This window comes from Malania oleifera, chromosome 8 (assembly GCF_029873635.1).
Source record: "Malania oleifera isolate guangnan ecotype guangnan chromosome 8, ASM2987363v1, whole genome shotgun sequence".
Classification (NCBI taxonomy): domain Eukaryota; kingdom Viridiplantae; phylum Streptophyta; class Magnoliopsida; order Santalales; family Ximeniaceae; genus Malania; species Malania oleifera.
In genome coordinates this window covers 110,072,667-110,099,246 of record NC_080424.1, presented here as the reverse complement: position 1 = coordinate 110,099,246, position 26,580 = coordinate 110,072,667, and the positions used below count along the sequence as shown (strand labels likewise).

The 26,580-nt window shown below is 35.6% G+C and overlaps 1 protein-coding gene across 1 annotated transcript; it reads left to right on the top strand.

Annotated features, from left to right (window-relative positions):
* The first annotated feature begins 16,427 nt into the window (after positions 1 to 16,427).
* LOC131161268 (UDP-rhamnose/UDP-galactose transporter 2-like) lies at positions 16,428 to 25,819 on the top strand. Its single transcript, XM_058116910.1, has 5 exons — positions 16,428 to 16,850; positions 22,729 to 22,913; positions 24,180 to 24,380; positions 24,728 to 24,889; positions 24,999 to 25,819. Exons 1-5 carry the CDS (start codon positions 16,721 to 16,723, stop codon positions 25,362 to 25,364), a joined length of 1,044 nt encoding a protein of 347 aa, XP_057972893.1. The 5' UTR covers positions 16,428 to 16,720; the 3' UTR covers positions 25,365 to 25,819.
* Positions 25,820 to 26,580: the final 761 nt, after the last annotated feature.

Genomic DNA, 26,580 nt, shown 5'->3' with positions numbered 1-26,580 from the left:
AATAAGAGAGAGAGAGAGAAGAGATGAGAGAAAGAGAGGGAGAGAGATGTACGAGCCATGGAGAGCTTTGTGGTGCGGCGCTGATCCTCCGAGTATGAAGAAGACCCTCCTCTCTTTTCCTTACATAAAAACCCTAATATAATAAGCCTACCTACTCCCCTCTTTGACTTTTCAAAAGCAAATAAATAAAAAAAGAACTCCCCAGCCCCTTGCAATTGGCCTCAGAAAGAGAGGGAGAGACCGATCGCATGTCTTTGCATGGCTGGGTCACACCAAGCTCCTTTTCTCTGTTTTTTTTTTTTCTTTTCTTGTTTCTTCTTTTTTTGTTTCCCAACGCACAAGCACAATTTTCACCTAGTAAACGTCCGAATTAGAAAAAAACTATTTCACAATGAATTGTAGATATCTTAGTAAGCTTTCCAATGTCACTTGAATCACACCAATACAATATCGGATGAGAGAGTTATGATTAAAAATTTGAAATATGTCTAAACTATCTCCTAACGAATTTCAAACTTGGATTACAGCTCACTCATTTAATGTGTGTGCATGCGGCTTCATTCACAAGTATTCTTGCATGGTCCAGCTTCCATGTACCCAGATGCTCATGGTTGGCATGGATGAAGTCCATGTTAAATGCATGCACGATTCCCAACTCATCTACACACACACACGACTTCTAGTTCTCTCCCACACACCCACTTCATTCTCGTGCATAGCTCGTATGAATTTGCATGCAATACTTCAACATTCCGAAAATTATCCTGCGATATTAAAACACAAATATCCATAAATTTACAAAAGTAGGATAATTATCTTAACATTATCGAATGAGCTCACTAATTAAAATAATGGACATAATCAGACATTTAATTAAAATTATAATCTTTAATACATGAATTTAAATGTCTAATTACGCAACTTTGACGTGTAATCACCATGTGTCCAGGCTTTGCTCTTGGACAATAGCAAATGCAAGGAGAAATATTTATCTATTTGCATCCGGACACGTTGCAATTAGGAGTTTGCCCTTGTACTTACCATTCAAGTGTATCCCGTCCACACATATAACGGGAAAGCAGTGACGAAAACCCTGAATAGATGCTGCAAACAACCAAATATGGATACAAATATTGTAGTGTTCTCGCTACCTAGAACAAGAGTCTATCTCAACTTGACTATAGTCCCAGGATTGCATGTGCACATCGCTTCCATCCACTTCAGCAACGTTTAATAGGACATCTCTCAATCACCGAATACTTGAGCAATTGGCTTATGTTTACCCTACCAAACCTTTTTATATGAGATCAAATAGCCAAAGCGACGATCTATGAACTCTTTCAATGTGGCAATTAATGTCGATGCATCTCCCTTTATCATATTCACTATCTCCCTAGCAATGAAGGACGATGTGATTTGGTTGTGATCCTGCGAGAGAAGTTCATTCAAACACGTGTGCAGACCACCATATTGGATGATTTTGAATAATCGGTGTTTCATCCGATACATTGCAAGCACTCTGTAATGTTCCGAAGGATAATGGTATTTAAATAATAAAGAGAGAGGGTAATGGAAATAGTAACAGAAGGAGGCAGCAAACTTCGTCGACAACGTGGCGGTATAGGCTCGTCGATGAAGGTGTACTTCATCAACGAGAAGATACCGAGAAGATGTTTTGGGCGACTCTGAATTTCATCGACGAAGGGGAGAGCTCGTCGATGAATTTCCTCTTAACCTCGTCAATGAGGTGACATGACTCGTCGACGAAGCCCATAGTATAAATAGCCAAAACCTCGAATTTTTACGCAGAAAATCAGAAAAATTATCTCTCTCTCCTCTCCATGGTCTCTCTCTTCAATTTCGGCTCCGACATTCGCCGGATCGACGATCTGAGGCAAACACGACGCTCTTTGAAAAGTTCTCTCTGAATCTACCAGAGCGGATCGTTGGTGGGACCAAGTTGAAATTCATCACTGGTCTTTCCATAGTTATAAGAAATGATGTATACGGAAAAATAGGTATTGAATGAGGAACCCTGCGAGTGTAGGACTGGTATATTTAGGGGGGTTTCTTTTCAAAAATCAAGTAAGGGAATAAATCAAAACAGTTTTTTTCCATACAAATTATTATTATTTATCAGCAAATTAATTTTCAGGAAAACATGTATTGTATTTGTATATAATGGAGAAAACGCATGTTTGAGAAAATACTGCTATTATGTTGAAATGTATTTATATTAGTATGAAATGCTAAAAAATATGATTTTAGAATGGAATGTATGGCTTATTCAGTATTGTGTGGCATAAATATTATTTTACATGAAAAGTGTTATGTTATGACAATTTTACGAATAAAGCATGTTTTTAGAGATTATGAATTAATGTAGTACATTATGGTTTTTGAATTACATGATAAATGAATTATTTATTCAGAATGATAAGTATGAAATATTCAACACAAGACCATGATTGATAGCCGACGCAAGGCCGCATATATGAAAGAAACTGGTGCAAGGTCATATATATGTATATTATTTTAGAAAATGCTATCAATCTATTTATGTTAGACAAGTATATTATCATGTATTATATGTTATCAAAACTCGGATGATAGTTCAATTCAGTTACAGGAGCACAGTACCGTAGCTATACAAATCAGATTATTATGTTCAGACTTGTGCTAACCGCCCCATAAGAGGGTGGGAGATGGATAGTCGATGTGACTTTCAGTGTAGAGTTGTAGACGTCCACTTAACAGTCTGAATCAGGGTGTGGCGGGCCCATCGTACTTACAGGCATTTTTGACTTGACAGTGGTCGGTCAACCATTGTCGGGTCCCGCCTTCGGACTGCACAACTCGTCATGGAAGATAGTACATGACATCAGCTAGCTATACATCATGGGTAAATTTCAGTATTATCAGATATATCAAATATTTCATGATCAGTATGAATTATTAGAAATTATGAAAGTTTATGATTATTTAGATATGTTATCATGAATGTTTTCCAGAATATGAAATGTACTGTATATGTATTGTAGCATCAAATATTCATGTTGCCACATAACTGTATTTAGTTTATTTCCCCTTACTGAGAAGTGTCTCACCCCCGAACTTAAATAATTTTCAAGAAACGCAGAAAAATCGGCGGATCGAGGCCGCCGTTGAGATAGTGTAGTACTACCCTGCTAGGAGGGTAAGTTTTGATCTAGGAATAGAAGATTTATGTTATGAGTTCCTAGATATGTATATATTTTTGTATTTTTGGAGATTTTATATAAACACAGTACTTGGGAATGTAGTTGACTCTGGTATTATATATTTTATGGTTGTATGAATGTCGATCTATATTTATTGCTGCTTAGGTTTTCGCTGTGAATATCAAACGTGTCCCTGTTACCCATGGGTTCGGGTTGACAATAATATTAAATATATATATATATATATATTAGTATATGATAAGTTAAATAGGTCGCTACACACTCTCCATCTGCAATCGAACTCCTTACACCTAGCAACCCATAACACTGGGGTAGATTGCACAACGTGGAAGTCATGGTGGGTTCGAGCGTGATACATTTACACTACTGCTATCAACTGATCATTCGACCCAAATAGCATCCCCCTACTCAGATCAAAGGATTCATCCCAACGAGTTGCCTGTATAGGAAGCTCCTCTTCTGCAGTTAAATCTGGAACATCTACGTCGATATGACCATACATCGGAGGTTTGTCCATAAACTGTGCGTCGTACGTGGCATCATTCGTTTCACCGAGGGGTTCACATCATCGAGGAACTCATTTAACCCTTCACTCGTTTCCTGCTCGTACGTGTCTTCATCTTGAATATTAACATCATTTGTAATGTTCATCCCTTCGTCTAATGCGTCGTTTGCAATGGCGAACAACGATTTAGACCCTCTGCTGAAACTTCTTCGCAACCTCTCTGATCATTTGTGTCAAGAACAGGTGTTTCGTACGTTGGCGGCTCGAACGACGATCCCCGACATTTATTGAAATCCACCGTATGCATACCACCAACCTCCGCATTCATATCAATATGACGTGTTTGTTAGGTGTCTTCCTCCACTTTTGCCAAATGCTTGGCAGGCGGCCCCGACTGCCTATCCGCAGTGACACCCATTTGAGGAATGGTTTCAACATATAACTGCACATCTAAATATGTCGGACCTATGCAATGTGCATCCAACACAATGCGCAGACCATAATCATCAGATAGGGGAATAGCCTTATAGAGGACTGTATCATTGAACCATCGCATAAGTAATCTTGCGGTCACCCGCAATGCATATTGATCTAGATCAATATGCAAATATTTGTATATCTTCGTATACAATTTATTTAATTTACACCTATGGCCAATTCAAATTGGTCGAACCGACTTAGTACTATAACTAACACCTTCTACTCCAGTGATAATTTCTCCCCGCCTCATATACAGCAACACTGTCACCGGAACACTCCTTGAGCTTCTTGCCATTTAGATCGACCCTCAAGATATAGTAAAGACCTACAAAAAATCAAATTGTATATATAAGCACATCGCATAAGGCATTTGTTCATTTATGCTAAGCTAATAAACTATAATCATGACTCAATTCATTATGTAGTAATCCTTTAAAATAAAGTTCAACATGTAGCATTTGTTAATCATTCGATACATGGTTTTTACACTTTCATTATTTTGTAAAAATTCTTATCAACAATTCGACAGCATGCCGTCTACAAATAGGACATTTTCCCATCCTGCATATCACAAACTATGCGCCAGATATCTTATGAGTTTATACGACACGCAATTCACAAGCCATTGCGTCAACCATGCAGGTGGCATTTAGGTCAATTAACATACAATCCTAAGGGAACTAAATTGAGTTAGTACATATTGCTGGCTGAATTTTGGGTTTCTAAGCTAGCAAACAACAAGAAAAAGCGATTAATGGGCCAATTTCAATCTTTATCGAGCTGATTAAATTGTCTAGAAGAGGTAGGTCTAGACAATAGTGAAAAGTTACAGTAGAAAGAGCAGCTTGGCAAGGAAGAAGCCATGTTTGGTCATGGCATTCGACGCAGAATACTATTTTCTTCAAATTGACATAAATTCAAATTTAATGCCCATATTGCAATAATATTATTAAATCATATTTGTATGAAGTTTCGCATAATGGCATTCAACAAATACAAGTACGATTCTTAAATCATGATGTAGCAAATTGTCATTTGACAAATTAGTAATGCAAAACAATCTCAATTGCATGAAATTACAGAAAAATAGATAGTTGTTCTTGTCTAAATTTATTCATATCGTTTAAACACTACACCCAATACCATGTGGAATTCAAAATCAAACTTCACTGACCATAAAATTGAAACCAACAATATAAGGAATATCAAAATCAAACTTTTCTATATAATTCAAAATCAAACTTCACAGACCATAAAATTATAACCAACTGAAAGTTAAGGTATAGTCCCAAGAGGGGGGTGAATTGGGTTTATAAAATTCTTTTAAGTCTTTTTAACAAATTCACAATCTTTTGTATATTTAACAAACACACAAGAATGTTTTGATTTTAAATCAACCACAATCCAAACACAATCCAAATACCTTTAATAAAAATAATCAACCAATCAACTCACTATTCAAACACACAATACTTAACCAATTGCTGCAGCACTTTCTTATTCCAATGTTTGCAAAATCTCAGTTTATAGCCCTGTATGAATGAATATTTGTGTGCTTCTTTTAATCAAGATTTCTGCAAACGATTAATCAACGTACTCCCTTTAAGGTTTTCACAAAATATTAACCAACGTACTTTCTTAAATTAAAAGGTATTCTCAATCTCAATTTCAGCTACCTGCACTTAAAAACACAATTTATGGATGTTGAAATTTAAAGCGTAAAGATTAAGAGTGAGACCAAGATTTTTTACGAGGTTCGGCTTATCCCCAGCCTATGTCCTCGCCTTAGGCAAGATCACCTAAGGATTCCACTAAATCATTCCTTTACGGGCGGAACAAACCATTTACAATCCCTTCTTTAGGGTGGAGCCCCCTCTCTAAGCGATACCCCACGCTCGGTACAACGATCCAATGACCTGAATCATCAAAGAAACAAGAAACAAGAAAGGATTTCTTTTGTACAGAGAAATGCTCTCAGATAGAGCTAGTTAGTACAATTGAAAGCACTAATATACTTCAAAACAAATATCAAAATAAATTGATTGAAGCTCAAGAATTAATTCACCGGAATTCTTCCCTTTATGGGAATCAGTAAATCAGAGGTTTCAGCTAAGAGAAGACTAGTCAGAGACTCAGATAATCTCAGCAATTCTCAGTATGAAGATGCAAGCAAGAGAGCTTTGAGAGAGCAAGAGCAATTTTGGCTTGAGAGCAAATTTTCAATGCTTGGTGTGAATTTGATTAGAGAAATCATGTATTTATAGGCTCAAAAAGGTTTAATTCGTGTTGTCCAAGTTACTTGGAGTCTTTCCCAAGTTTATACGAAATTTGGGCCACAAGAAACCTAAATTTGAATTTTAAAACTTTTAACAAATATATTCGTTAACAGTGCTCAGGAGCCTAAGGTCTCTGGGTCAGTAGCCTGAAGTTTCTTAAAACTGTGAATTTTCTGCTTTAAAACAAGGTTAGGCGCCTAAGGTTGCAAGGGTCTGGCGCCTGGGCCTATACTTGCCTCTTTAGAAATTGTTCAAGAAAATCTTCACGCGCCTGAGATTTAATCTTCTATCGCCTGAACAGATATAAATTCTTCTTTTCAGGTTATTTTCAAAAACATTTAGCCATCTTGCTTTGTTACTTTAAAAGAACATTTTTCGGGGTTTAAAATAAGGTCTATAAATCCATGACAACTCCTAATGAGCTTCAAAGTATTTCAAAATGATATTTAGTATGAAGTACTTACATAGGTTATCCTAAAGCCTTAAACACTCTAAGCTTGAAGTCTTTATATGAGTCTTTGCTTTGAATCTTCTTAGACTTGAGCTTGAGTCATCTTTAGGCTTCCATATGCTTTGAACATTTTGGTTCTGTTGAACTTTCTTTTGATCACTTTGAAGATGGAGTGTGGCTTTATGGTACCAGTGATCATGAACTTGCATTTATTTTGATCTTTTGAACTTTGTCATTCAGGATTTCTTGAAATATCATCACTTAAACACAACATGTTAAATCAATCTTTATTTGTTATCATTAAAAGGGCATTCGAAAGCCATGTTAGGCCAATAATCTCCCCCTTTTTGATGATGACAAATAAGAAGCAATGATGAGAGAACCTTGATAAGGCTCCCCCTTACAATAAGCATGTCTTTTTAACAAATATGAAAAATGATGATTTTAAATATTAGTAAGTTCAAAAAATAAGCCAAGATCAAGTATATTGCATTAGAGCTCATGTCAACATATATGCTTATAGTCTTATTCTTCTTGTGTTCTTATTTTGGCATTTACTCCCCCATGCTATATCTCATGTCAAGAGTATGTATTTTGCATATTTGCTATGTGCTCATTTTTCATGATTGCTCACTAAGATACTCTCTTCTCATGTTTGCTCAATATCTCTCCCTCTTTGACATCAATCAAAAAAAAAAATGAGGCACAAAGAATCATAAAGAGCATAGTCATATTACACAATAGTCATAAGTAATGGAGTTACAAACCAAACTAAAAACAAGAACAAACAGAGCCAATATAGGTTGGATGTTGTTATCATCCCTTCTGGAAGAAGATCCTCAGTTTGTCGTAGTCTTGGTGCGAGGCATCTTAGATTTTTGAAGGATGGAAGAAATCAACCAAGAGAAACCCTAGAATCCATGGGAAAAGATGTAGGAGAAGGATTTTGAGGCTTTGATTTGAGGAATTTTGAGTGAGGAATCAAGGGAGACCAAGGGTTGGATTTTCGGGTGAGTGATGGAGCGGGGTTTAACAGCCTGAAATCTAAAGAGTTAGGCTTTTCATGCTTAAAATATATAGATCCTATGAGTTCAGGTGCCTGAAGATTTAGTTCAGTTGCCTAAAGATTTACTGAAATCGAATTTTAGCAGGCAGTAGCACCTCAGTCGCCTGAGGTCTGATGGCTCAGGTGCTTAAGCCTCAGAAATACACTGTGTAGGTGCCTGAATTTTCAAGCTCAATCGCTTGAAGTCCTCAATTTTTTAAATTTCTCTTTATACTTAACATGAAACCTTCCTAAGTCATTTCCCTACCATGTAACAACTCAAGTTCTCTTCTAATGGATATAAATCTTTCTTCGAGAAGAGGTTTTGTGAAGATATCCGCCTATAGTCATTTATATTTATAAATACAAGTAGGATATCTTCTTTTTGAAGGTGATCTTTTAGAAAGTGGTGTCTTATGTCAATGCGTTTAGTTCCTGAGTGTGATATTGAATTTTTAGAGGTGTTTATTGCACTTGTGTTATCACACTTAACTGGTATGGTGGAATATTTTAGATTATAGTCTTTTAATTGTCATGTACAAGGTTTGTGCACAACAACTCCCAACTACTACATACTCAACTTCAGCTGTGGATAAAGTTATGGAGTTTTGTTTCTTAGAAAACCAAGATACTAGGGATCGTCCTAGAAAATGACAAGTTCCACTTGTACTTTTTCTATCAATCTTACACCCTGCATAATTGGCATCCGAATAACTAATCATTTCGAATCTGGTGTTCTTAGGAAACCAAAGTCCCAAATCAATTGTTCTTATTAAGTACCTTAGGATTTTTTTAACGGCTATTTGATGTGATTCTTTAGGTGCTGATTGAAATCGTACACACATGCATATACTAAACATTATATCCAGCCTACTAGCTATTAGGTATAACAAACTTCCTATCATACCTCTATAATATTTCATATCTACCAGTTTCCCTTTTTCATCTTTATCAAGGCTTATGAAAGTACTCATGGGGGTGCCTATGGGCTTACTACTTTCCATATCAAATTTCTTAAGCATATCTTTTATATATTTGGATTGACTTATAAAAGTTGCACTCTTCACTTGTTTGATTTGTAATCCTAGGAAGTAGTTCAATTCTCCCATCATGCTCATTTCAAATTCCTCTTGCATACATTTGGCAAATTTCTTACATAGATTATCATTAGTTGTACCAAATATGATATCATCTACATAAATTTGGATTATGAGCATGTCTTCTTTCTTAGTTTTGATGAACAAAGTACTATCAACCTTTCCTCTAGAAAACCCCTTTTCTAGTAAGAATCCACTAAGTCTTTTGTACCAAGCCCTAGGGGTTTGTTTCAAACCATATAAAGCCTTAGTTAACTTGTACACATAATCAGGTTTTTAAATACCTCTTCATTTATAAAACCATTTAAAAATGCACTCTTTACATCCATGTGATACAATTTGAATTCCTTATGAGATGCATAAGCTAAGAGCATTCTAATTGCTTCCATTTTAGTTACGGGAGCAAATGTTTCATCATAGTCTATACCTTCTTCTTGGTTGTACCCTTGAGCTACAAGTCTAGTTTTATTTCTAACTATAATTCCATTTTCATCCTTTTTATTTCTAAATACCCACTTAGTTCCTATGATTGAATGGTTATCCAGTTTGGAAACTAATCTCCATACTTTATTTCTTTCAAATTGATTTAATTCTTCTTGCATGGCTATTATCCATGAGTTGACTTAGAGCTTCTTCAACATTCTTTGGTTCATCTTGAGATAAGAAAGTATAGTGGTTGTATAAATTTTTCAAGGAGGATCTTGTAGTTATACCTTGTGATGGTTCTCCTATTATTTGATCTTTCGGATGATTTCTCACATATTTCCATTATTTTGGTAATTCAAAATTTTCAACAACATCATTATTTGATTTTTCTTCATTTTCTTCTTCTTTTGCTTCTACTATGTCTAAGTCTTCTGGTTTTTGAGTAGTTTGAACTTCTTCACCTTTTATTGATTTATTGAATGAATTTTTTTCATCAAATGTTACATGAATTGATTCCAAGATTGTAAGAGTTCTTTTATTGTATATTCTAAAAGCTTTACTCTTTAATGAATACCCTAAGAATATACCTTCATTAGCTTTTGCATCAAATTTACCTAAATCATCTTTATCATTTAATACACAGCATTTGCATCCAAAAACATGAAAATAAAAAATATTAGGCCTTTTACCTTTCCAAAGTTCATAGAGAGTTCTATTCAAACTTGATCTTATTGAAACTCTATTTATCACATAGCATGTGGTGTTTACCGCTTCAACCCAAAAGTATTTAGGTAGATTATGTTCATTTAGCATTGTTCTTGCCATTTCTTGAAGAATTTTATTCTTTCTTTCAACAACTCCATTTTATTGTGGAGTTCTAGGTGCTGAAAAATTATAATTAATTTCATATTCATTGCAAAAATTTTCCACATCTTTATTGTTAAATTCTCTTCCTTGATGACTTCTTATGTTTGAAACATTATATTTTTTTTCATTTTGATCTTACATAAATTTATTAACATGTTACAAGCTTCATCCTTGGAGGCTAAAAATAGTGCCCAAGTAAACCTAAAGTAGTCATCAACTATGACAAAGGCATATTGCTTACCTCTTATGCTTTGAGTTCTAGTAGGATCAAACACATCTAAATGAATAAGTTCTAAGAATCTACTAGTAGATATATGTTTCTTTTTAAAACTTGTTTTGATTAACTTTCCAAGTTGGCAAACATCACAAATTTTATCTTTTATGAATTTTGTACTTGGTAAACCTTTGACTAACTTCTTTTCATATAGGTTTGATAATAGATCCATGCTTGCATGTCCTAGTCTTCTATGCCAAAGCCAACTGGCTTCATTCATGGCAGCTAAGCATGTTACGTCCTGAGAAATTAAGTTTTCAAGGTTTATACATTATACATTATTTACTCTATAAGCTATGAATAGAATTTCATGTTTTCTTGGATTTTGTACCATGCACTTATCTTGCTTAGAGATTATGTCAAGCCCTTTGTCACTAAGTTGACTTATGCTTAAAAGGTTATGTTTTAATCCATCAACTAACAAAACATCATTAATTGTAAGTGAGTGTTCTTTACCAATTTTACCTATTCCGACGATTTTACCTTTAGCGTTGTCACCGAAGGTCACATACCCTCCATCTTTTTGAACTAGGGAGGTGAACTTTGTTTTATCTTCGGTCATATGTCTTGAACACCTGCTGTTCAAGTACCATTTTCCCTTTAATGGAGTAGTCCTAAAGCATACCTACAAGAAAGGATTCACGATGTTACTTTTGGAACCCAAACCTTTTTAGTTCTTTTTAAGTCATACCTAGTTTTAGTGTTTACTTTCCATTCATTCTTGATTTTGACATAATTTTTTTTAAGTGGACAATTAAACTTTATGTGTCCCTTATTCCTACACAAGTAGTAAGTAGTGTTTTCATGTATATTTGTAGAGGATGTACTTACATAGTATTTTGTTTCTTTTATAAAGTATCCCATAAATAAGTTCTTCTTCCATGTTTTCAATTTCATTATAACCAGTTCCTTCTTTGTTACTAATCATCCTTTGTTGTCCAACCATCTTTTCAAAATTTTCTTTTCCTCTAGTAAAATTATAAATGATCTTATCTTTATCTTCAATTTTGCTTTTAAGTTCACTTATTTCTAAGTCATTCTTACTTTCATCATTTACTTGTAGTTTTACTAATTCTTGAGACATATCGTTAATTTTCTTCATTAGATCATCAATATGAGATTCTTTTTCTTTTTCGGCTGCTTTAGATATTTTTAGTTGATTCTTAAGATTTTCATTTTGTTTTTTCAAAGCTATGTTCCTTTTAGACACTTTAATGAACCTATTGTGATAGTTGAATAATTTAGTTTGGATTTCCTTGTATGAAGGCATACTATCACACGAATCATTACAAGACTCTCTACTAGATTCTTCCGATGAACTATAATAAGAGTTTACCTCAGCATTGTGTGCTATAAAGCACATGTTGGCAACTTCTTATTCACTTGATTCATCCTCCGATTCGTTTGAGCTTTTATTGTCCCATGTAGCTTTCATTGCCTTCTTTTTCTTCTTCTTGTCTTTCTTCAACTATGGACAATCTAGTTTAATGTGTCCAACCTTCTTACAATTATAACATGTAGGTGGATCGTTCTTAGTTTCCTTTGTGTTTGTTTCTCCTTTGTTAGTTTTTGATCCTTTAAACTTTTGAGGGAATTTCCTATTCTTCCTGAAAAATTTCCCAAGTCTTTTAGTGATAAAGGCTAGTTCTTCATCATCTAATTTGTTGTCTTCGTTTTCATTATTAGAACTTTCTTTACTAGCCTTAAGGGATATTGATTTCTTGTTTTTATTATTGTTCTCTGAATTTCTTTCATTCATTGTCATCTCATATGTGAGAAGGGATCCAATTAACTCATCAAGGGAGGTATTTTTCAGATTTCTACCTTCCGTTTTCTAATCATTTCATATGTGGAATAATTTTTCCCTAAAGCATTTAAAGAATTTATTATGTGAGTGAACCTAGTATACATGTTAGTGATAGATTCTTTCAGATTCATCTTAAAGGCCTCATACTCGCTAGTGAGCATGTCGATTCTACTATCTTTAACATCTATAGTTCCTTCATAGGTTACTTCTAACTTGTCCCAAATTTCTTTGGCTGACTTACATGTCATGACCCTATTAAACTCATTTACGTCTAAAGTACAATATAGTGCATTCATAGCACTTGAGTTTACTTGCATCATTTTATAGTCATTATTGATCAAGTCTCTTTCTTCTTTAGGAACTTCTTTACCATCTACTAATTTTAGTAGGAATGTAGTCACCATGTGTGACAACTTTCCATATTTTCCAATTCATAGTTTGAATGTATATTCTTATTCTTTGTTTCCAAAACGTATAGTTTAAATCACAAAAAAATATGCGGTCTAGTTGAGGATAGGCCTTCAGCAAAAGGGGATATACCTAGGTGTGCCATTTAAACCTTTATATAGCTTCTAATTAGGATTTGTTATAACTTAACTCTGATACCAATTGAAAGTTAAGGTATAGTCCCGAAAGGGGGGGTGAATTGGGTTTATAAAATTCTTTTAAGCCTTTTTAACAAATTCACAATCTTTTGTATATTTAGCAAACACACAAAAATGTTTTGATTTTAAATCAACCACAATCCAAATACCTTTAATAAAAATAATCAACCAATCAACTCACTATTCAAACACACGATACCTAACCAATTGCTGCAGCACTTTCTTATTTCAGCGTTTGCAAAATCTCAGTTTATAGCCCTGTATGAATGAATATTTGTGCGCTTCTTTTAATCAAGATTTTCGCGAACAATTAATCAATGTACTCCCTTTAAGGTTTCCACAAAAGATTAACCAACGTACTTTCTTAAATTAAAAGGTCTTTTCAATCTCAATCTCAGCTACCTGCACTTAGAAACACAATTTATAGATGCTGAAATTTAAAGAGTAAAGGTTAAGAGTGAGACCGAAATTTTTTACGAGGTTCGGTTTATCCCAAGCCTACGTCCTCGCCTTAGGCAAAACCACCTAAGAATTCCACTAAACCGTTCCTTTGCGGGTGGAACAAACTGTTTACAACCCCTCATTTAGGATGGAACCCCATCTCCAAGTGATATCCCACGCTCGATACAACGATTCAATGACCTGAACCATCAAAGAAACAAGAAACAAGAAAGAATTTCTTTTGTACTAAGAGATGCTCTCAGATGGAACTGGTTAGTACAATTGAAAACACTAATATAATTAAAAACAAATATCAAAAGAAATTGAATTGAAGCTCAAGAATTAACTCACCAGAATTCTTCTCTTGATGGGAATCAGTAAATCAGAGGTTTCAGCTTAGAGAAGATTGATCAGAGACTCAGATAATCTTAACAATTCTTAGTATGAAGATGCAAGCAAGAGAACTTTGAGAGAGCAAGAGCAATTTTGGCTTGAGAGCAGATTTTCAATGCTTGGTGTGAATTTGATTAGAGAAATCATGTTTTTATAGGCTCAAAAGGTTTAATTCATGTTGCCCAAGTTACTTGGAGTGTTTCCCAAGTTTATACAAAATTTGGGGCACAAGAAACCTAAATTTGAATTTTAAAACTTTTAAAAAATATAGTCGTTAACAGTGTTCAGGTGCCTAAGGTCTCGGGGTCAGCCACTTGAGATTTCTTAAAACTGTGAATTTTCTACTTTAAAACAAGGTCAGGCGCTTGGCCCTATACCACCTCTTCATAATTTCTTCAGGAAAATCTTTATGCACCCGACGTTTAATCTTCAGTCACCTGAACATATATAAATTCTAATTTTCAGGTTATTTTCAAAAACATTTAGCCATCTTGCTTTATTACTTTAAAAGAACATTTTCTGGGATTTTAAAATAAGGTCTCTAAGTCCATGATAACCCCTAATGAGCTTCAAAGTATGATATTTAGTATGAAGTACTTACATAGGTTATCCTAAAGCCTTAAACACTCTAAGCTTGAAGTTTTCATATGAGTCTTTGCTTTGAATCCTCTTAGACTTGAGCTTGAGTCATCTTTAGGCTTTCATATGTTTTGAACATTTTGGTCCTCTTGAACTTTCTTTTGATCACTTTGAAGATGGAGTGTGGCTTTATGGCACCAGTGATCTTGAACTTGCATTTCTTTTGATTTTTTGAACTATGACATTCAAGCTTTCTTGAAATATCATTACTCAAACACAACATGTTAAATCAACATTTATTTGTTATCATTAAAATGAGATTTGAAAGTCATGTTAAGCCAACACCAACAATATAGGGTTTTTTAACTCCTACCGATTACTTGCCTAATCAAAACCCCTTTGCGACTTTTTGTCCAAATTTCAAGGAATATCTGCACACTTTCTTTTTAAAAAAATAATATTAACTATACTTTCGCTACACAAAAATAAAATGATACTATGTGAAAATTTATATCGAATCTATCATATGATTTTCTCCCTATTAACTAGTCAAGTATTCTTGTTTTCAATAGTCATGAAAATAAAAATAAGAATATATGATGTATGCAAAGTAGAGTTATGAGTGATTCATGCAATTTTATTATAGTAATCTGTAGTGTAATTTTTGCATGTTAACTTTTATAGTTTTTAAAAATTAAAAAATAGGTTGTCCTTTTTATAATTTTTTTAAAAAAATTGAAAATAATAAAAAAATTACACATTTAAACCAATTTTTTATTTTCTTCCTTTCTAATACTACTCTTAAAAAGTTTAAAATAAGATAACTTTATAATACTTTTTTGAAAATTTTTAAAAAATAAAAAGTTCAAATATGTACTTTAACATGCATTTAGGAGTATAGGATTAGGATCACTACATTTAAATGAACACAAATTTAAATCCAAATTTTGAAATTCACACTCCCAAACTCTTATCTTATTTCTTTTACTTTTGTACTTAACTATTCATTAGAAAAGTATCCTAAAAAAACCGTTTCAACTTTCAAGTTGGCAAGGTAATTGGATGAATATTAATTTCATAAATTTTGTTTATTTTGTAGTGAATAATTAATTCTATACTCGCAAAATTTTGTTAAAAGTTTCTTCTATTGATATTTATAACAAATTAATTTTACAGTAAACGAAATTACCAAAATTACAATATCAAAATTTATCTTAAAAAATACAAGAAAAACCCTAACCTTACAGCATACAGTATACAACATACAAATTTGGGCATATAGATAAGAAAAACTTATCTTAATAAAACTACATTACAGCATACTAAAAATTAAATTTCACATAACACATAACAAATGAAATGAATCAGGAAAAACCCTAACCTGTAGTTTTTAGGCATTTACAAACGAAGCCTTCAATTAGCAAATTGAAGGAGTTACGTAATAATTTATAAGACACACTAACAATTTGATCAATTAAACTAACAAACTCTTCAATCAAAAATATGAATTTCAATTTTAAAATAAATGAGCAAACAATATATATTTTAACTTACCCTATCTCTTCCGTTTATATAGGTACTCCTCAACGTTCATGAGAACCGTTCGATGAGCAACGGTCACCTGCAGTCCTCTCCGTCTATTTGCGTATTTCTGTGTAGCCTCTGCTCTTTGTTCGCGTACAAAAGTGAAGGAGAAATGGCTGTTGAAGGGTCAAGGCAAATTTCGCTACTTGGTTTAGCGAGATTTGCCACACGTTAGCTCACAAATTATTTTTGAAACAAAACTCGTTGTTTCGTCCAACAAGATTTGCAGGAAGACAATGCCTTGCGTCACCACCGAAACTCTGTTCGTAGCAAATTTCGTTACTTGATCTAGTGAGATTTGTTTAAATTTCGTTAGGTCAAGGCGTTATTATGGAAAATATTTTTTTAAATAGATATTATTTTTTAAAATAATGATAAATTGGGAAAAAGGTCGTCGGGAGAGTGGGGGGTTAATTTTGAAGGCGAGTCCACGAGCCTTGTTAAAGGAAAGGGGACTCACGGTGAAACGCCGCCACCGCCCCTCTCTTCGCCCCCCGAGATCTCTATCTCTTCCCCCCCCCCCTGCAACGAAATAGCAAGGAACCTGAGATGAAGGAGCCTTCATTTTGAATCTGGTCTCTGTCCCCTTCTCCTGGTCATTACATAAGTTGTTTTCTATCAGATCAGATCAGGTCAGATCAGATCGAAGCTAAAAGATCGAAGACTACGATGGCGAGTGAGAAGAAATCGACGGCTGTATCGGATGTAGGTGCCTGGGCTATGAACGTTGTTAGCTCCGTAGGAATTATAATGGCCAACAAGCAGCTCATGTCTTCCAACGGTTATGCTTTCAGCTTCGGTAAGTCTCTCTCTCGGATCTGAGTTTTTCTACCTTCGAATTTTTCTTTTGTCTTGCATGTGTGTTCGCGTTTGTGTGCTCTTGCGATTATATCTTACCGTTCCCCTACTTCCCCATACTTTTTGCTCTTCTTTAATTTCTTTATTTATTTATTTTTCTGTGCTGCAAGTTGGTTTTATGGCGTACTTTCTCTGCATTTATAGATCCAATGAGAATCGCCGCTTCAGGATACATTTTCTTTTCACGTTTCTTGCATCATCAGCTACACTGAAATCTGGGATGCATCACTGGATGAATGAGGCTCGAGCCAATGACTTCTTTTAGGAAGTGTTTGGGAAACCCGGAAATTATGGCAAGCGGTTTATGATTGCATTCATCTCTGAACAACCCTGTTTTCTGGATTCACTGCCAATAGATCTGTCATAGTATCATTTGCTAAAATAAGCATCGCAGCTTTTTGGTTCTTTACAAGTTGAATGCCCCGAAAATCACACTTCTTTCTTTGCCTTTATGTTAATTACTTAATTCCGAACGTGGCGACCTCATTATTGTACTCATTTGCACATTCTGTTTTATTTCTCCTCCACATAGTCAAGTTTTGCACCGCTCCTCCACAATATGTTCTACATTTTTTGCTTGACCCCTCTACTTTGTTCTTCAATGGGCACGTGAGATATTATAATGTGCAGTAAGGTTACAGTTGGTTTTGGATAATATTGAAACAATGATCTGTTTAATTCATTAGGTTGTACGGATACCTTTTCTCATGCACTTCTTGTATGGTGTGGTAATTGTATTGGATTCTCCAACTATTGTTATGGTTGGATTTCAATTTTAATCTAAACAATATTTATCCAGAATTCATGTTTCATGAGCAGTGTCTGCTGTAGAAATCCCGAGTATCTTCGAATATCTTGAAGTAATTTAGGGAAGTATATATTGTATATTATTGAGAGAGATTTGTTTAGGAGATTATTTCCATATTTAGATCTTCTGATTGTATTATAAATATTTTATATTGGTCTGTACAAAATTATTCAAGAAATATAGACATTCCATTATGTTTACATGGCATCAGAGTTAGGGTTTCCAAACTTTAGTTAGCAATGGCCGACGACGGCGTTAATAGTAAAGGGTCGTGCTCCTCTGAAACTCTCAACGGTGACTCTAAAGCCACCTCCATCGTGGGGTACCTCGGATTGGGTCCAATGGCGGCATTGCGGCGACTCCGAGAACTCCAATCGCAGCCGGCGAACAAGATTTGCGTCGATTGCTCGCAGAAGAACCCGCAATGGGCGTCGGTATCATATGGCGTCTTCATGTGTCTTGAGTGCTCTGGAAAACACCGTGGCCTTGACGCTCACATCAGCTTCGTTCGTTCGGTGATGATGGACTCCTGGTCGGAAATCCAGGTCAAGAAGATGGAGGCCGGCAGCAATGAGCAGCTTAACGCCTTCTACAAGTGCAGCGTCGACCAGGACCTCCGCTCCCTGATCACCATTGACCACCTCTCTCGGTCGCCAACTGGTTCCCTCCGATGATTCTCAACTGGCCAGACGACGTCCTTGAAATCTGTCGGGACCTGTTCAGAGAGAAAGAAATGTACGACCGTCGTCATCGCTCCTCACGGTGACGGATCGACAGCTGCAGAGGACGCCATGCTTGCCAAAACTGAGAAGCGCCCAATCGCTATGTAGACAGAAGCAGGCTCGTCGTTGGATTATCTGATTTCTTCGTTCAACTCTCGTATAGCGGAGCTTCAAGGGCTCGTGATTGGTCGGAACATGTACCCTGCGAGCAGTATCGCCGATTTGTTGGCGGTGGATGCCGCATTGAAGGCCATGGAGCTTCAAGTGCAAGCCATTAAGGACCGCCTGCAAGAGGAGACTAGAGCCATTCCCAAAGCCAAGAAACTCATAGATGCAGAAAATATTGTAGAGCATGTCATTTCATGTTCCCTCTCATTTAGTTGAAAGAGCAACAATCTTGAATGCAGAGCCTTTTATTGATTGGAAAATGTTGAGGTAGGGCCTACCCAGTTTGACAGACCAGACCTCGTTTAGTTATTATAGAGCTTTGTCTTCCACAAATATTTCTTCAGGTTCTTTAGCCCAAAGAGGTAATTTTTCGCAAGCCTTGAATATAACCTTTAAATCCAAAACTCCTTGGATCATTGATTCCGGTGCTTCTGACCACATGACCGATGCCTATCATCTTTTCTCATCATACTCACCTTGTGCTAGAAATTTGAATGTTAAAATTGCAGATGAATCACTCTCGTCTGTCGTAGGCAAAGGGAATATCCGACTCTCTGACTCCATCACACTAGAGTTCATTCTTCATGTTCATAATTTATCCTGCAACTAACTATCCATTAGCCAATTACCTAAAAACTCCAATTGTTCTGCTAAATTTCTTCCCTCTCATTGTGTTTTTCAAGACCTATTATTGGGGAAGACGATTGACAGTGCTAAGGAGTATGAGGGACTCTACTACTTTGAGGAGGCTAATGTGAGTGAATAATGTAAAACTACTATTTGTGATTCTGCATCTATTTCTAGTGATAGTGAAATTTTGATATGGTATTCTAGGATGGGTCATCCAAAATTTCAATATCTAAGACGTTTATTTCCTTCATTTTTTTCTCAAATAGAACGTCTTCTGAATTTCAGTGTGAGATTTGTGAACTTGCAAAACACTAGCGTAATTCCTTTCCAAATCCACATATAAACCATCCAGACCCTTTACTATGATTCACAGTGATTTATGGGGGCTCTCGCGCTCTCTCAATCGCATTCATACGATATGATTTGTTACTTTTATTGATGATCATACTCGTATTTGTTGGGTTTACTTGTTGAAAGATAAAAATGAAGTCCGTTCTATTTTCGCTAGTTTTCACTCCATGATTCAAATACAATTCCAAACTCACATTCAAATTTTACATACTGATAATGGTACGGAATATTTCAATGATATCTTGGGGCATTATTTTCAAGAAAATAGAATTGTTCATCAAAGTTCTTGTGTGGATACCCCTCAACAAAATGAGGTTGAATGTAAAAATAGGCATATTCTTGAAGTAGTTCGGGCATTGATGTTCACTACAAATATGAAAAAATATTTTTGGGGTGATGCCATCTTAATAGCTACATATCTCATTAATCGAATGCCTAGCCGAGTTCTTTCTTTTGCCACTTCTCTCTAGAAACTCCAAGAATGGTTTCCCAACACTTAGCTCCACTCCAATCTCTCTCTGAAAATCTTTGGATGTACTGCATTTGTTCATGTTCATGCTCACAATCAGGATAAATTGGAACCTCGTGCCATTAAGTGCGTGTTTATTGGTTACTCTTCTACTCAGAAAGGCTACAAATGTTATGATCCTATCACAAAAAAATTGTTCGTTAGCCTTGATGTCATGTTCTTTGAAACCACTACTTACTTCCCAAAGCCCTCTTTTCAGGGGGAGAAATGGAGTGAAGATCGGTTCTTTGATTTCTCTGTTGCTGAATCTGTACCATACACTGAGTCTACCATTACATCATTTCCTGAGTCTACCATTGCATCATTTCCTGACCTGTTATGTACAAAAGATCACTTAACCTCAGGGGGAGATGCAGAAAAGCAAAATAACACAAAAATACTTGTTTACTCAAGAAAGCCAAACACAAGGAATAGGGAGAATCTCATACCTGAGGCACCAAAAGAGTTGGAATCGGTGATAGCTCTGAGCAACCATGAGTTCACGCCTAATCCCGATCAAGTAATAGATGGTCATGAGTTCCCTTCTGATAAGCCTGTACTTGATGACATCAATTTATCCATTGCAATCAGAAAATAAACAAGGTCATGTACTCAATATCCCTGGTTAGAATACATGTCTTATAAAAGCCTGTTTATAGAATATCGTTCTTTTACTTCTAACCTTGACAGGATAAAAATTCCAAAGATTATCCAAGAAGCCTTGGAGATTCCTGAATGGAGGGAAGTTGTCATGGAGGAAATGTGGGCTCTAAAAAAGAATGGAACTTGGGACGTTATGAATTTGCTGAAAGGGAAGAAGCCAGTTAATTGTAAATGGGTCTTCACTGTGAAATTTAGAGCTAATGGGACAGTTGAACGATATAAAGCCAGACTCGTTGCAAAAGGGTACACAGACCTATGACATTGACTACACAGAAACATTTGCACCAGTGGCAAAATTGAATACAGTTGGGGTCCTCCTGCCCTTGGTAGCTAACTTAGATTGGCCACTACAACAACTTGACATTAAGAATGCATTTCTAAATGGCGAGTTAGAAGAATGAGTCTACATGACGATACCACCAGGTTTCAGTAAGAAAGGTGAAGAAAACAGAGTATGTAAACTCAAGAAGTCCTTGTATGGACTCAAGCAATCTCCCAAAGCATGGCTCGACATATTTGCGAAAGTGATAAAGAATCAAGGATATCGACAAGGGCAATCAGATCACACTATGTTCTTTCAATAGTCTGAAAGTCGTAAGAAAACAATTCTGATTGTGTATGTTGATGATATAATCCTAAATGGAGATGATACAGTGGAGATGGAAAGATTAAGAAAGTCCTAGGTGCTGAGTTTGAAGTTAAAAACTTAGGACAAATGCGGTACTTCTTGGGAATGGAAGTTGCTAGATCAAAAAGGGGTATCAGTGTCTCTTAGCGAAAGTATATCCTTGATCTCCTAACCGAAACTGGCATGCTTGGATGCAAACCTAGTGAAACCTCGATTGAAGCAGTAAAGAGGGTCGAAGATGGTGGAATACCAGTTGAAAAGGAGAGGTATCAGAGATTGGTTGGTAAACTAATTTACCTATCGCATACCAGACCTGACATTGCATTTGCGGTAAGTGTGGTAAGTCAACACATGCATTCCCTGAAAAAGACTCACCTATATGTTGTGTGTAAGATCCTCAAGTACCTCAAGGGTTCTCCGGGAAAAGGACTCTTCTTCAAGAAATGTGAGAGCAAGGAAGTAGAAATTTTCATAGATGCAGATTGGGCAGGATCAGCGGAAGATAGAATGTCTACCACTGGATATTGCACCTTTGTATAGGGAAATTTGGTAACTTGGAGGAGCAAAAAATAGAATGTAGTGGCTCGAAGCAGTGTTGAAGCTGAATTCAGGGCAGTTGCACAAAGGATATGTGAAGGACTGTGGTTACGGAAACTCTTGGAAGAATTACAAATCCCGATGAAACTCCCTATCAAACTCTATTGTGACAACAAAGCAGCCATTAGTATCTCTCTCAATCTAGTTCAACATGACAGGACTAAGCATATAGAAGTGGACCGACATTTTATCAAAGAGAAGGTTGAAGAAGGAACCATCTATATGACTTATGTAACTACCAAGGAACAAACTGCAGACATCTTTACTAAAAGGCTAGCCCGCTAGAGCTTTGATGATTTCATTTGCAAGTTGGATATGATCAATATCTATGATCCAATTTGAGGGGGAGTGTAGAAATCCCGAGTATCTTCGAATATCTTGGAGTAATTTAGGGAAGTATATATTGTATATTATTGAGAGAGATTTGTTTAGGAGATTATTTCCATATTTAGATCTTCTGATTGTATTATAAATATTGTATATTGGTCTGTACAAAATTATTCAAGAAATACAGAAATTCCATTCTGTTTACATCTGCCTTGTTTTTACAATATCTAAGTTTACTCTTCTAAGTATAATTTATCCATTTGCCCCCCAATATATAAATATGTGAATAAGCTTGCGTGCACACACATACACACAAAACTGAAGTTTGTTTTTGTTTGATTTAATCTTGGCCTAAATTTTCTAGTTCAAATGTTCTAATCAAAGTTTAATAGCACTTTTCTTTTGGCTTGTTTTCAGCTACAACTTTGACTGGGTTTCACTTTGCGGTGACCGCACTAGTTGGTTTGGCATCCAATGCTTCTGGTTATTCTGTATCAAAACATGTTCCTATATGGGAGCTTCTTTGGTTCTCAATTGTTGCCAACATATCTATTACAGGGATGAACTTCAGCCTTATGCTCAATTCAGTTGGATTTTACCAAGTACGGATTATTAAAATACTTTATATTCTCTTCTGTTTTTCTTTTTTTTTTTCAAAATTTACTGTTGTTAAACATTGTGATGCAATTTAAGTGTGGCTATGTTGGTTCAATGGCCAGCAATCAAATTGTTCTAGTTTTGTGCAGAAGTGATTAGTGTAATAATTTCTTTCAATGTTTTTGGAAACAAACTTAAATTGGTGGAGTTACTATTTTCTGGCTGAAGATTTGTCTGTCTGAGAGAATATGCCTCTGCTTTTGTTGTTTGCTGCCTTAAAAAGAGTAGCAAAGAAAATTGCTCTAGCATACTTCCACATCTGACATATTGTTTTGTAGGTAGTTTTAAATGACCTTAAGCACTGAAACGTTTTTGCAATCCAACAGAATTGATTTATGAATAACATACTACAGAGGCCCAAAAATGTTCAATTACCTGTGCGCTGTTCAAAACAACAATGCAGCATTGAGTCACTTGAGCTGAAAATAACTTGCGAAATAGTTTCATAAGCCAACCACAAATAGTGAATTGAGTAGACTACTGATCAATTATCTATGCACTGATTAAAACAGAAATGTACGACTAAGGCACATGAGTAGAAAACAACTTGAAAAAGTAATATCATGATTTCTCTGCTAAATATTGAGCGAGATTTCATTTATTATGTATTATTTTTCTTGCAAGCATTAGGCAGTACTTCTTTTATATAACCATTTGTTTGAGGTTCTATTGTTGTGGAGTTGGGTAGCTGTCGTGGGGCAATAGTGAATTTTACAAGAATCAGCATGAGTAGTAAATCATATTTAGTGGGAGCATAACGTTAGAAGTACAGAAATTTATTATTGGTTGCGTTGACTTTATAAAAATTTTCGTTGCTGTAAATTGTAATTTCTAATTTTCATGCTCTAAATGAATGTATACCAAGCTATGATTCTAATGCATTTTGATAGTTCCAATAAGTGTGAGCAGATGGATTTCTTTCAAACCAAAGGAGGGTGATGCAATGCAAGCAGGCTATTTTGTTCATGATTTTTTAAGAGTTAAATCCTAACATTCACTGCTTGTTTATACTTAAGTTTTAGCAGCTTACTGTCAATATTGATATTACATCTCTCTTTTGATGAGCATTTCCATTTTATGGGGCATATACCTATCCTGTGTTTGTGTTAGTGTTCTCACTTTCCTTCTACTTCTTCTTCTTCTTCTTCATTTTTTTTTTTTTTTTTATCAGTTTTGTAGATTGGTAATGATATTCTTGTGTTTTGGTACAGATTTCCAAACTGAGCATGATTCCAGTGGTTTGCGTGATGGAATGGATCCTACACAACAAACAATACTCGAGGGAAGTGAAAATGTCAGTGGTGGTTGTGGTAATAGGTGTCGGTGTTTGCACCGTAACTGATGTGAAAGTTAATGCTAAAGGTTTTGTTTGTGCTTGTTTAGCAGTGATTTCCACATCCCTGCAACAAATAGTAAGTATTTAATGCAACTTGTCCTGCTTTGTGTTAGATGTATAATATGTGTGACCATGTGTTGGACTAGAAGCCAGTGGGCAGGCATGCAAAGCATGAGCCATGGGGTTCCAAGTTTGACCCCTCACATTCTCTCTCTTGAGAGCCACTATCTGGCTATGAAAAAATGAAATAATCTTCTCAATAAATTTTGATATAAAAGCACTATATTCTTTATCACTAGTTGTAAAAAGAATGATGTCCTTAACCAAAGGAGGCATCTTATGCCAACATTCAGCTCTAGAGACAGATACTGTTTCCAACTTCATTATTTTGAATGTATGATCTTAGATAATTCTGTGGTGCAGTCAATTGGTTCCTTGCAGAAGAAGTATTCAATTGGATCTTTTGAATTGCTGAGTAAGACCGCTCCTATTCAAGCCCTCTCTCTCCTTGTTTTTGGTCCATTCATCGACTACTACTTGGGTGGCAAATTTATATCAAATTACAAGATGTCTTCTGGTGCTATTGTAAGTAATAGCCTTTCTTTCTGATTCATTTATTAGTTATTATGTTCCTGTATCTACAGAATCAAGATATGGATTAACATTGTGCAAATAAATTGTGGGATATGTGCAGTTGTTCATACTACTTTCATGCACCCTAGCAGTTTTTTGCAATGTCAGCCAATATCTGTGCATCGGGCGCTTCTCTGCAGTTTCCTTCCAGGTTTTAGGTCATATGAAGACAGTTTGCGTGCTGACATTAGGGTGGCTGCTTTTTGATTCGGAGCTGACTTTCAAGAACATTTCAGGGATGGTTGTTGCTGTGGTGGGCATGGTAATATACAGCTGGGCTGTGGAGCTTGAAAAGCAGCAGTCCAGCAATGCCAAGACAATCACTCACATGAAGAACAGCCTAACGGAAGAAGAAATTAGGCTATTGAAGAATGGAGTGGAAAATGATCCCGTGAAGGATATTGAACTTGGGGAGTCCAAGGGATGAGTTCACTGCTTGGTCCATTCTTCAATTTGTAGCTTTTGCCTTGGTTATGGAAGCAGCAACACCCATCGGCTTGACCACCTCAAATTTCAAGATAGATTTGGTCGTCATGGTGGTGATCAGTTTTCTTACATATTTTTTTGGGGGTTAATTTTTTGATAAATTATTTTATTATTTGTATGTCTATTATGGCCGGGAGGGCACATAATCAAGCATGATTAGATTATGAAGTGTACGAACTGTTGTGTGTTGGTTCTCTCTGCATCTTGTTATTTCCATTTCCAGTGTACCCTTGTAAGTGGTGGCGGTGCAGCATATAGTTTTTAAGGGAATAGGGTGGGGTTTGGTGGAGTTGGGAAGCATTTAACTATTACGCCGCATCTAAATTTATGTATTTTATTTATTTATTCATTTATGCAATTAAGAGGGGGCCAGGGGATTCTTCCTGTTTCCAACCACGAAGTCATTTTATGCAATTAATAGGGCTTTAATTCCTGCTCTTCTGAGCATGCGTACGCCTGTATGTTCAGTCCCAGCGAGTAAAAAATTGATGAGTTTTTTTTTTCTTTTATTATTATTTTATAATAAAATATAAATAATATTCTGTTTGAGAAACTTTTTTCAATTTAAAGCTTATGTAATCTTGTATTATGGTACTGTGAGATTTAAAAGGTATTGTGACGCGTGACATGCTAGGAAGCAAATCTCGTAGGACCAAGTTGCGAGATTTGTAGTGGGAAATGAATCGGTAGCTGACGTGTGGCAAGCTAGTTAATTAATCTCGTAAGACGAAATTGTGAGATTTGCATTGAAAATGAACCGTGAGCTAATACTTGACAAATCCCACAACATGCTCTAACAAGATTTCCTCCGACCCTTCAAACGCCTTTTCTCCTTCAATTTTCTACGCAAAGAACAGAGAGACCAGAGAGGAGACTATTGCAGAGTAGAGAGGGTAGAGGTTGGATAAGTGGCAGGTGAATGTTGTCTCGCCGAACGTTACTCATGAACGTTGAGGAGAAACATATAATGGGGGCAAATAGGGTTACTTCATTTTAAAACTTCTTATCTGTTCTTGAATTCAAAATTATATTTTTGATTGAAGAAATTGTTTGATTAATAAGATCGTTAGTGTGATTGATAAATTAGTTGGGTTGATTGAAAGCATCATTTCGAAACGCCCAAATTTGAGGTTAGAGGTTTTTTTTTTGTTAATATT

Excerpts from the sequence above, each read along its gene's own strand:
- LOC131161268 (XM_058116910.1), top strand. The coding sequence starts at position 16,721 with ATGGCGAGTGAGAAGAAATCGACGGCTGTATCGGATGTAGGTGCCTGG. Across the intron at positions 22,914-24,179 it reads ATTCAGTTGGATTTTACCAA|ATTTCCAAACTGAGCATGAT; the intron begins GTACGGATTATT and ends GTTTTGGTACAG. Across the intron at positions 24,381-24,727 it reads CCACATCCCTGCAACAAATA|TCAATTGGTTCCTTGCAGAA; the intron begins GTAAGTATTTAA and ends TCTGTGGTGCAG.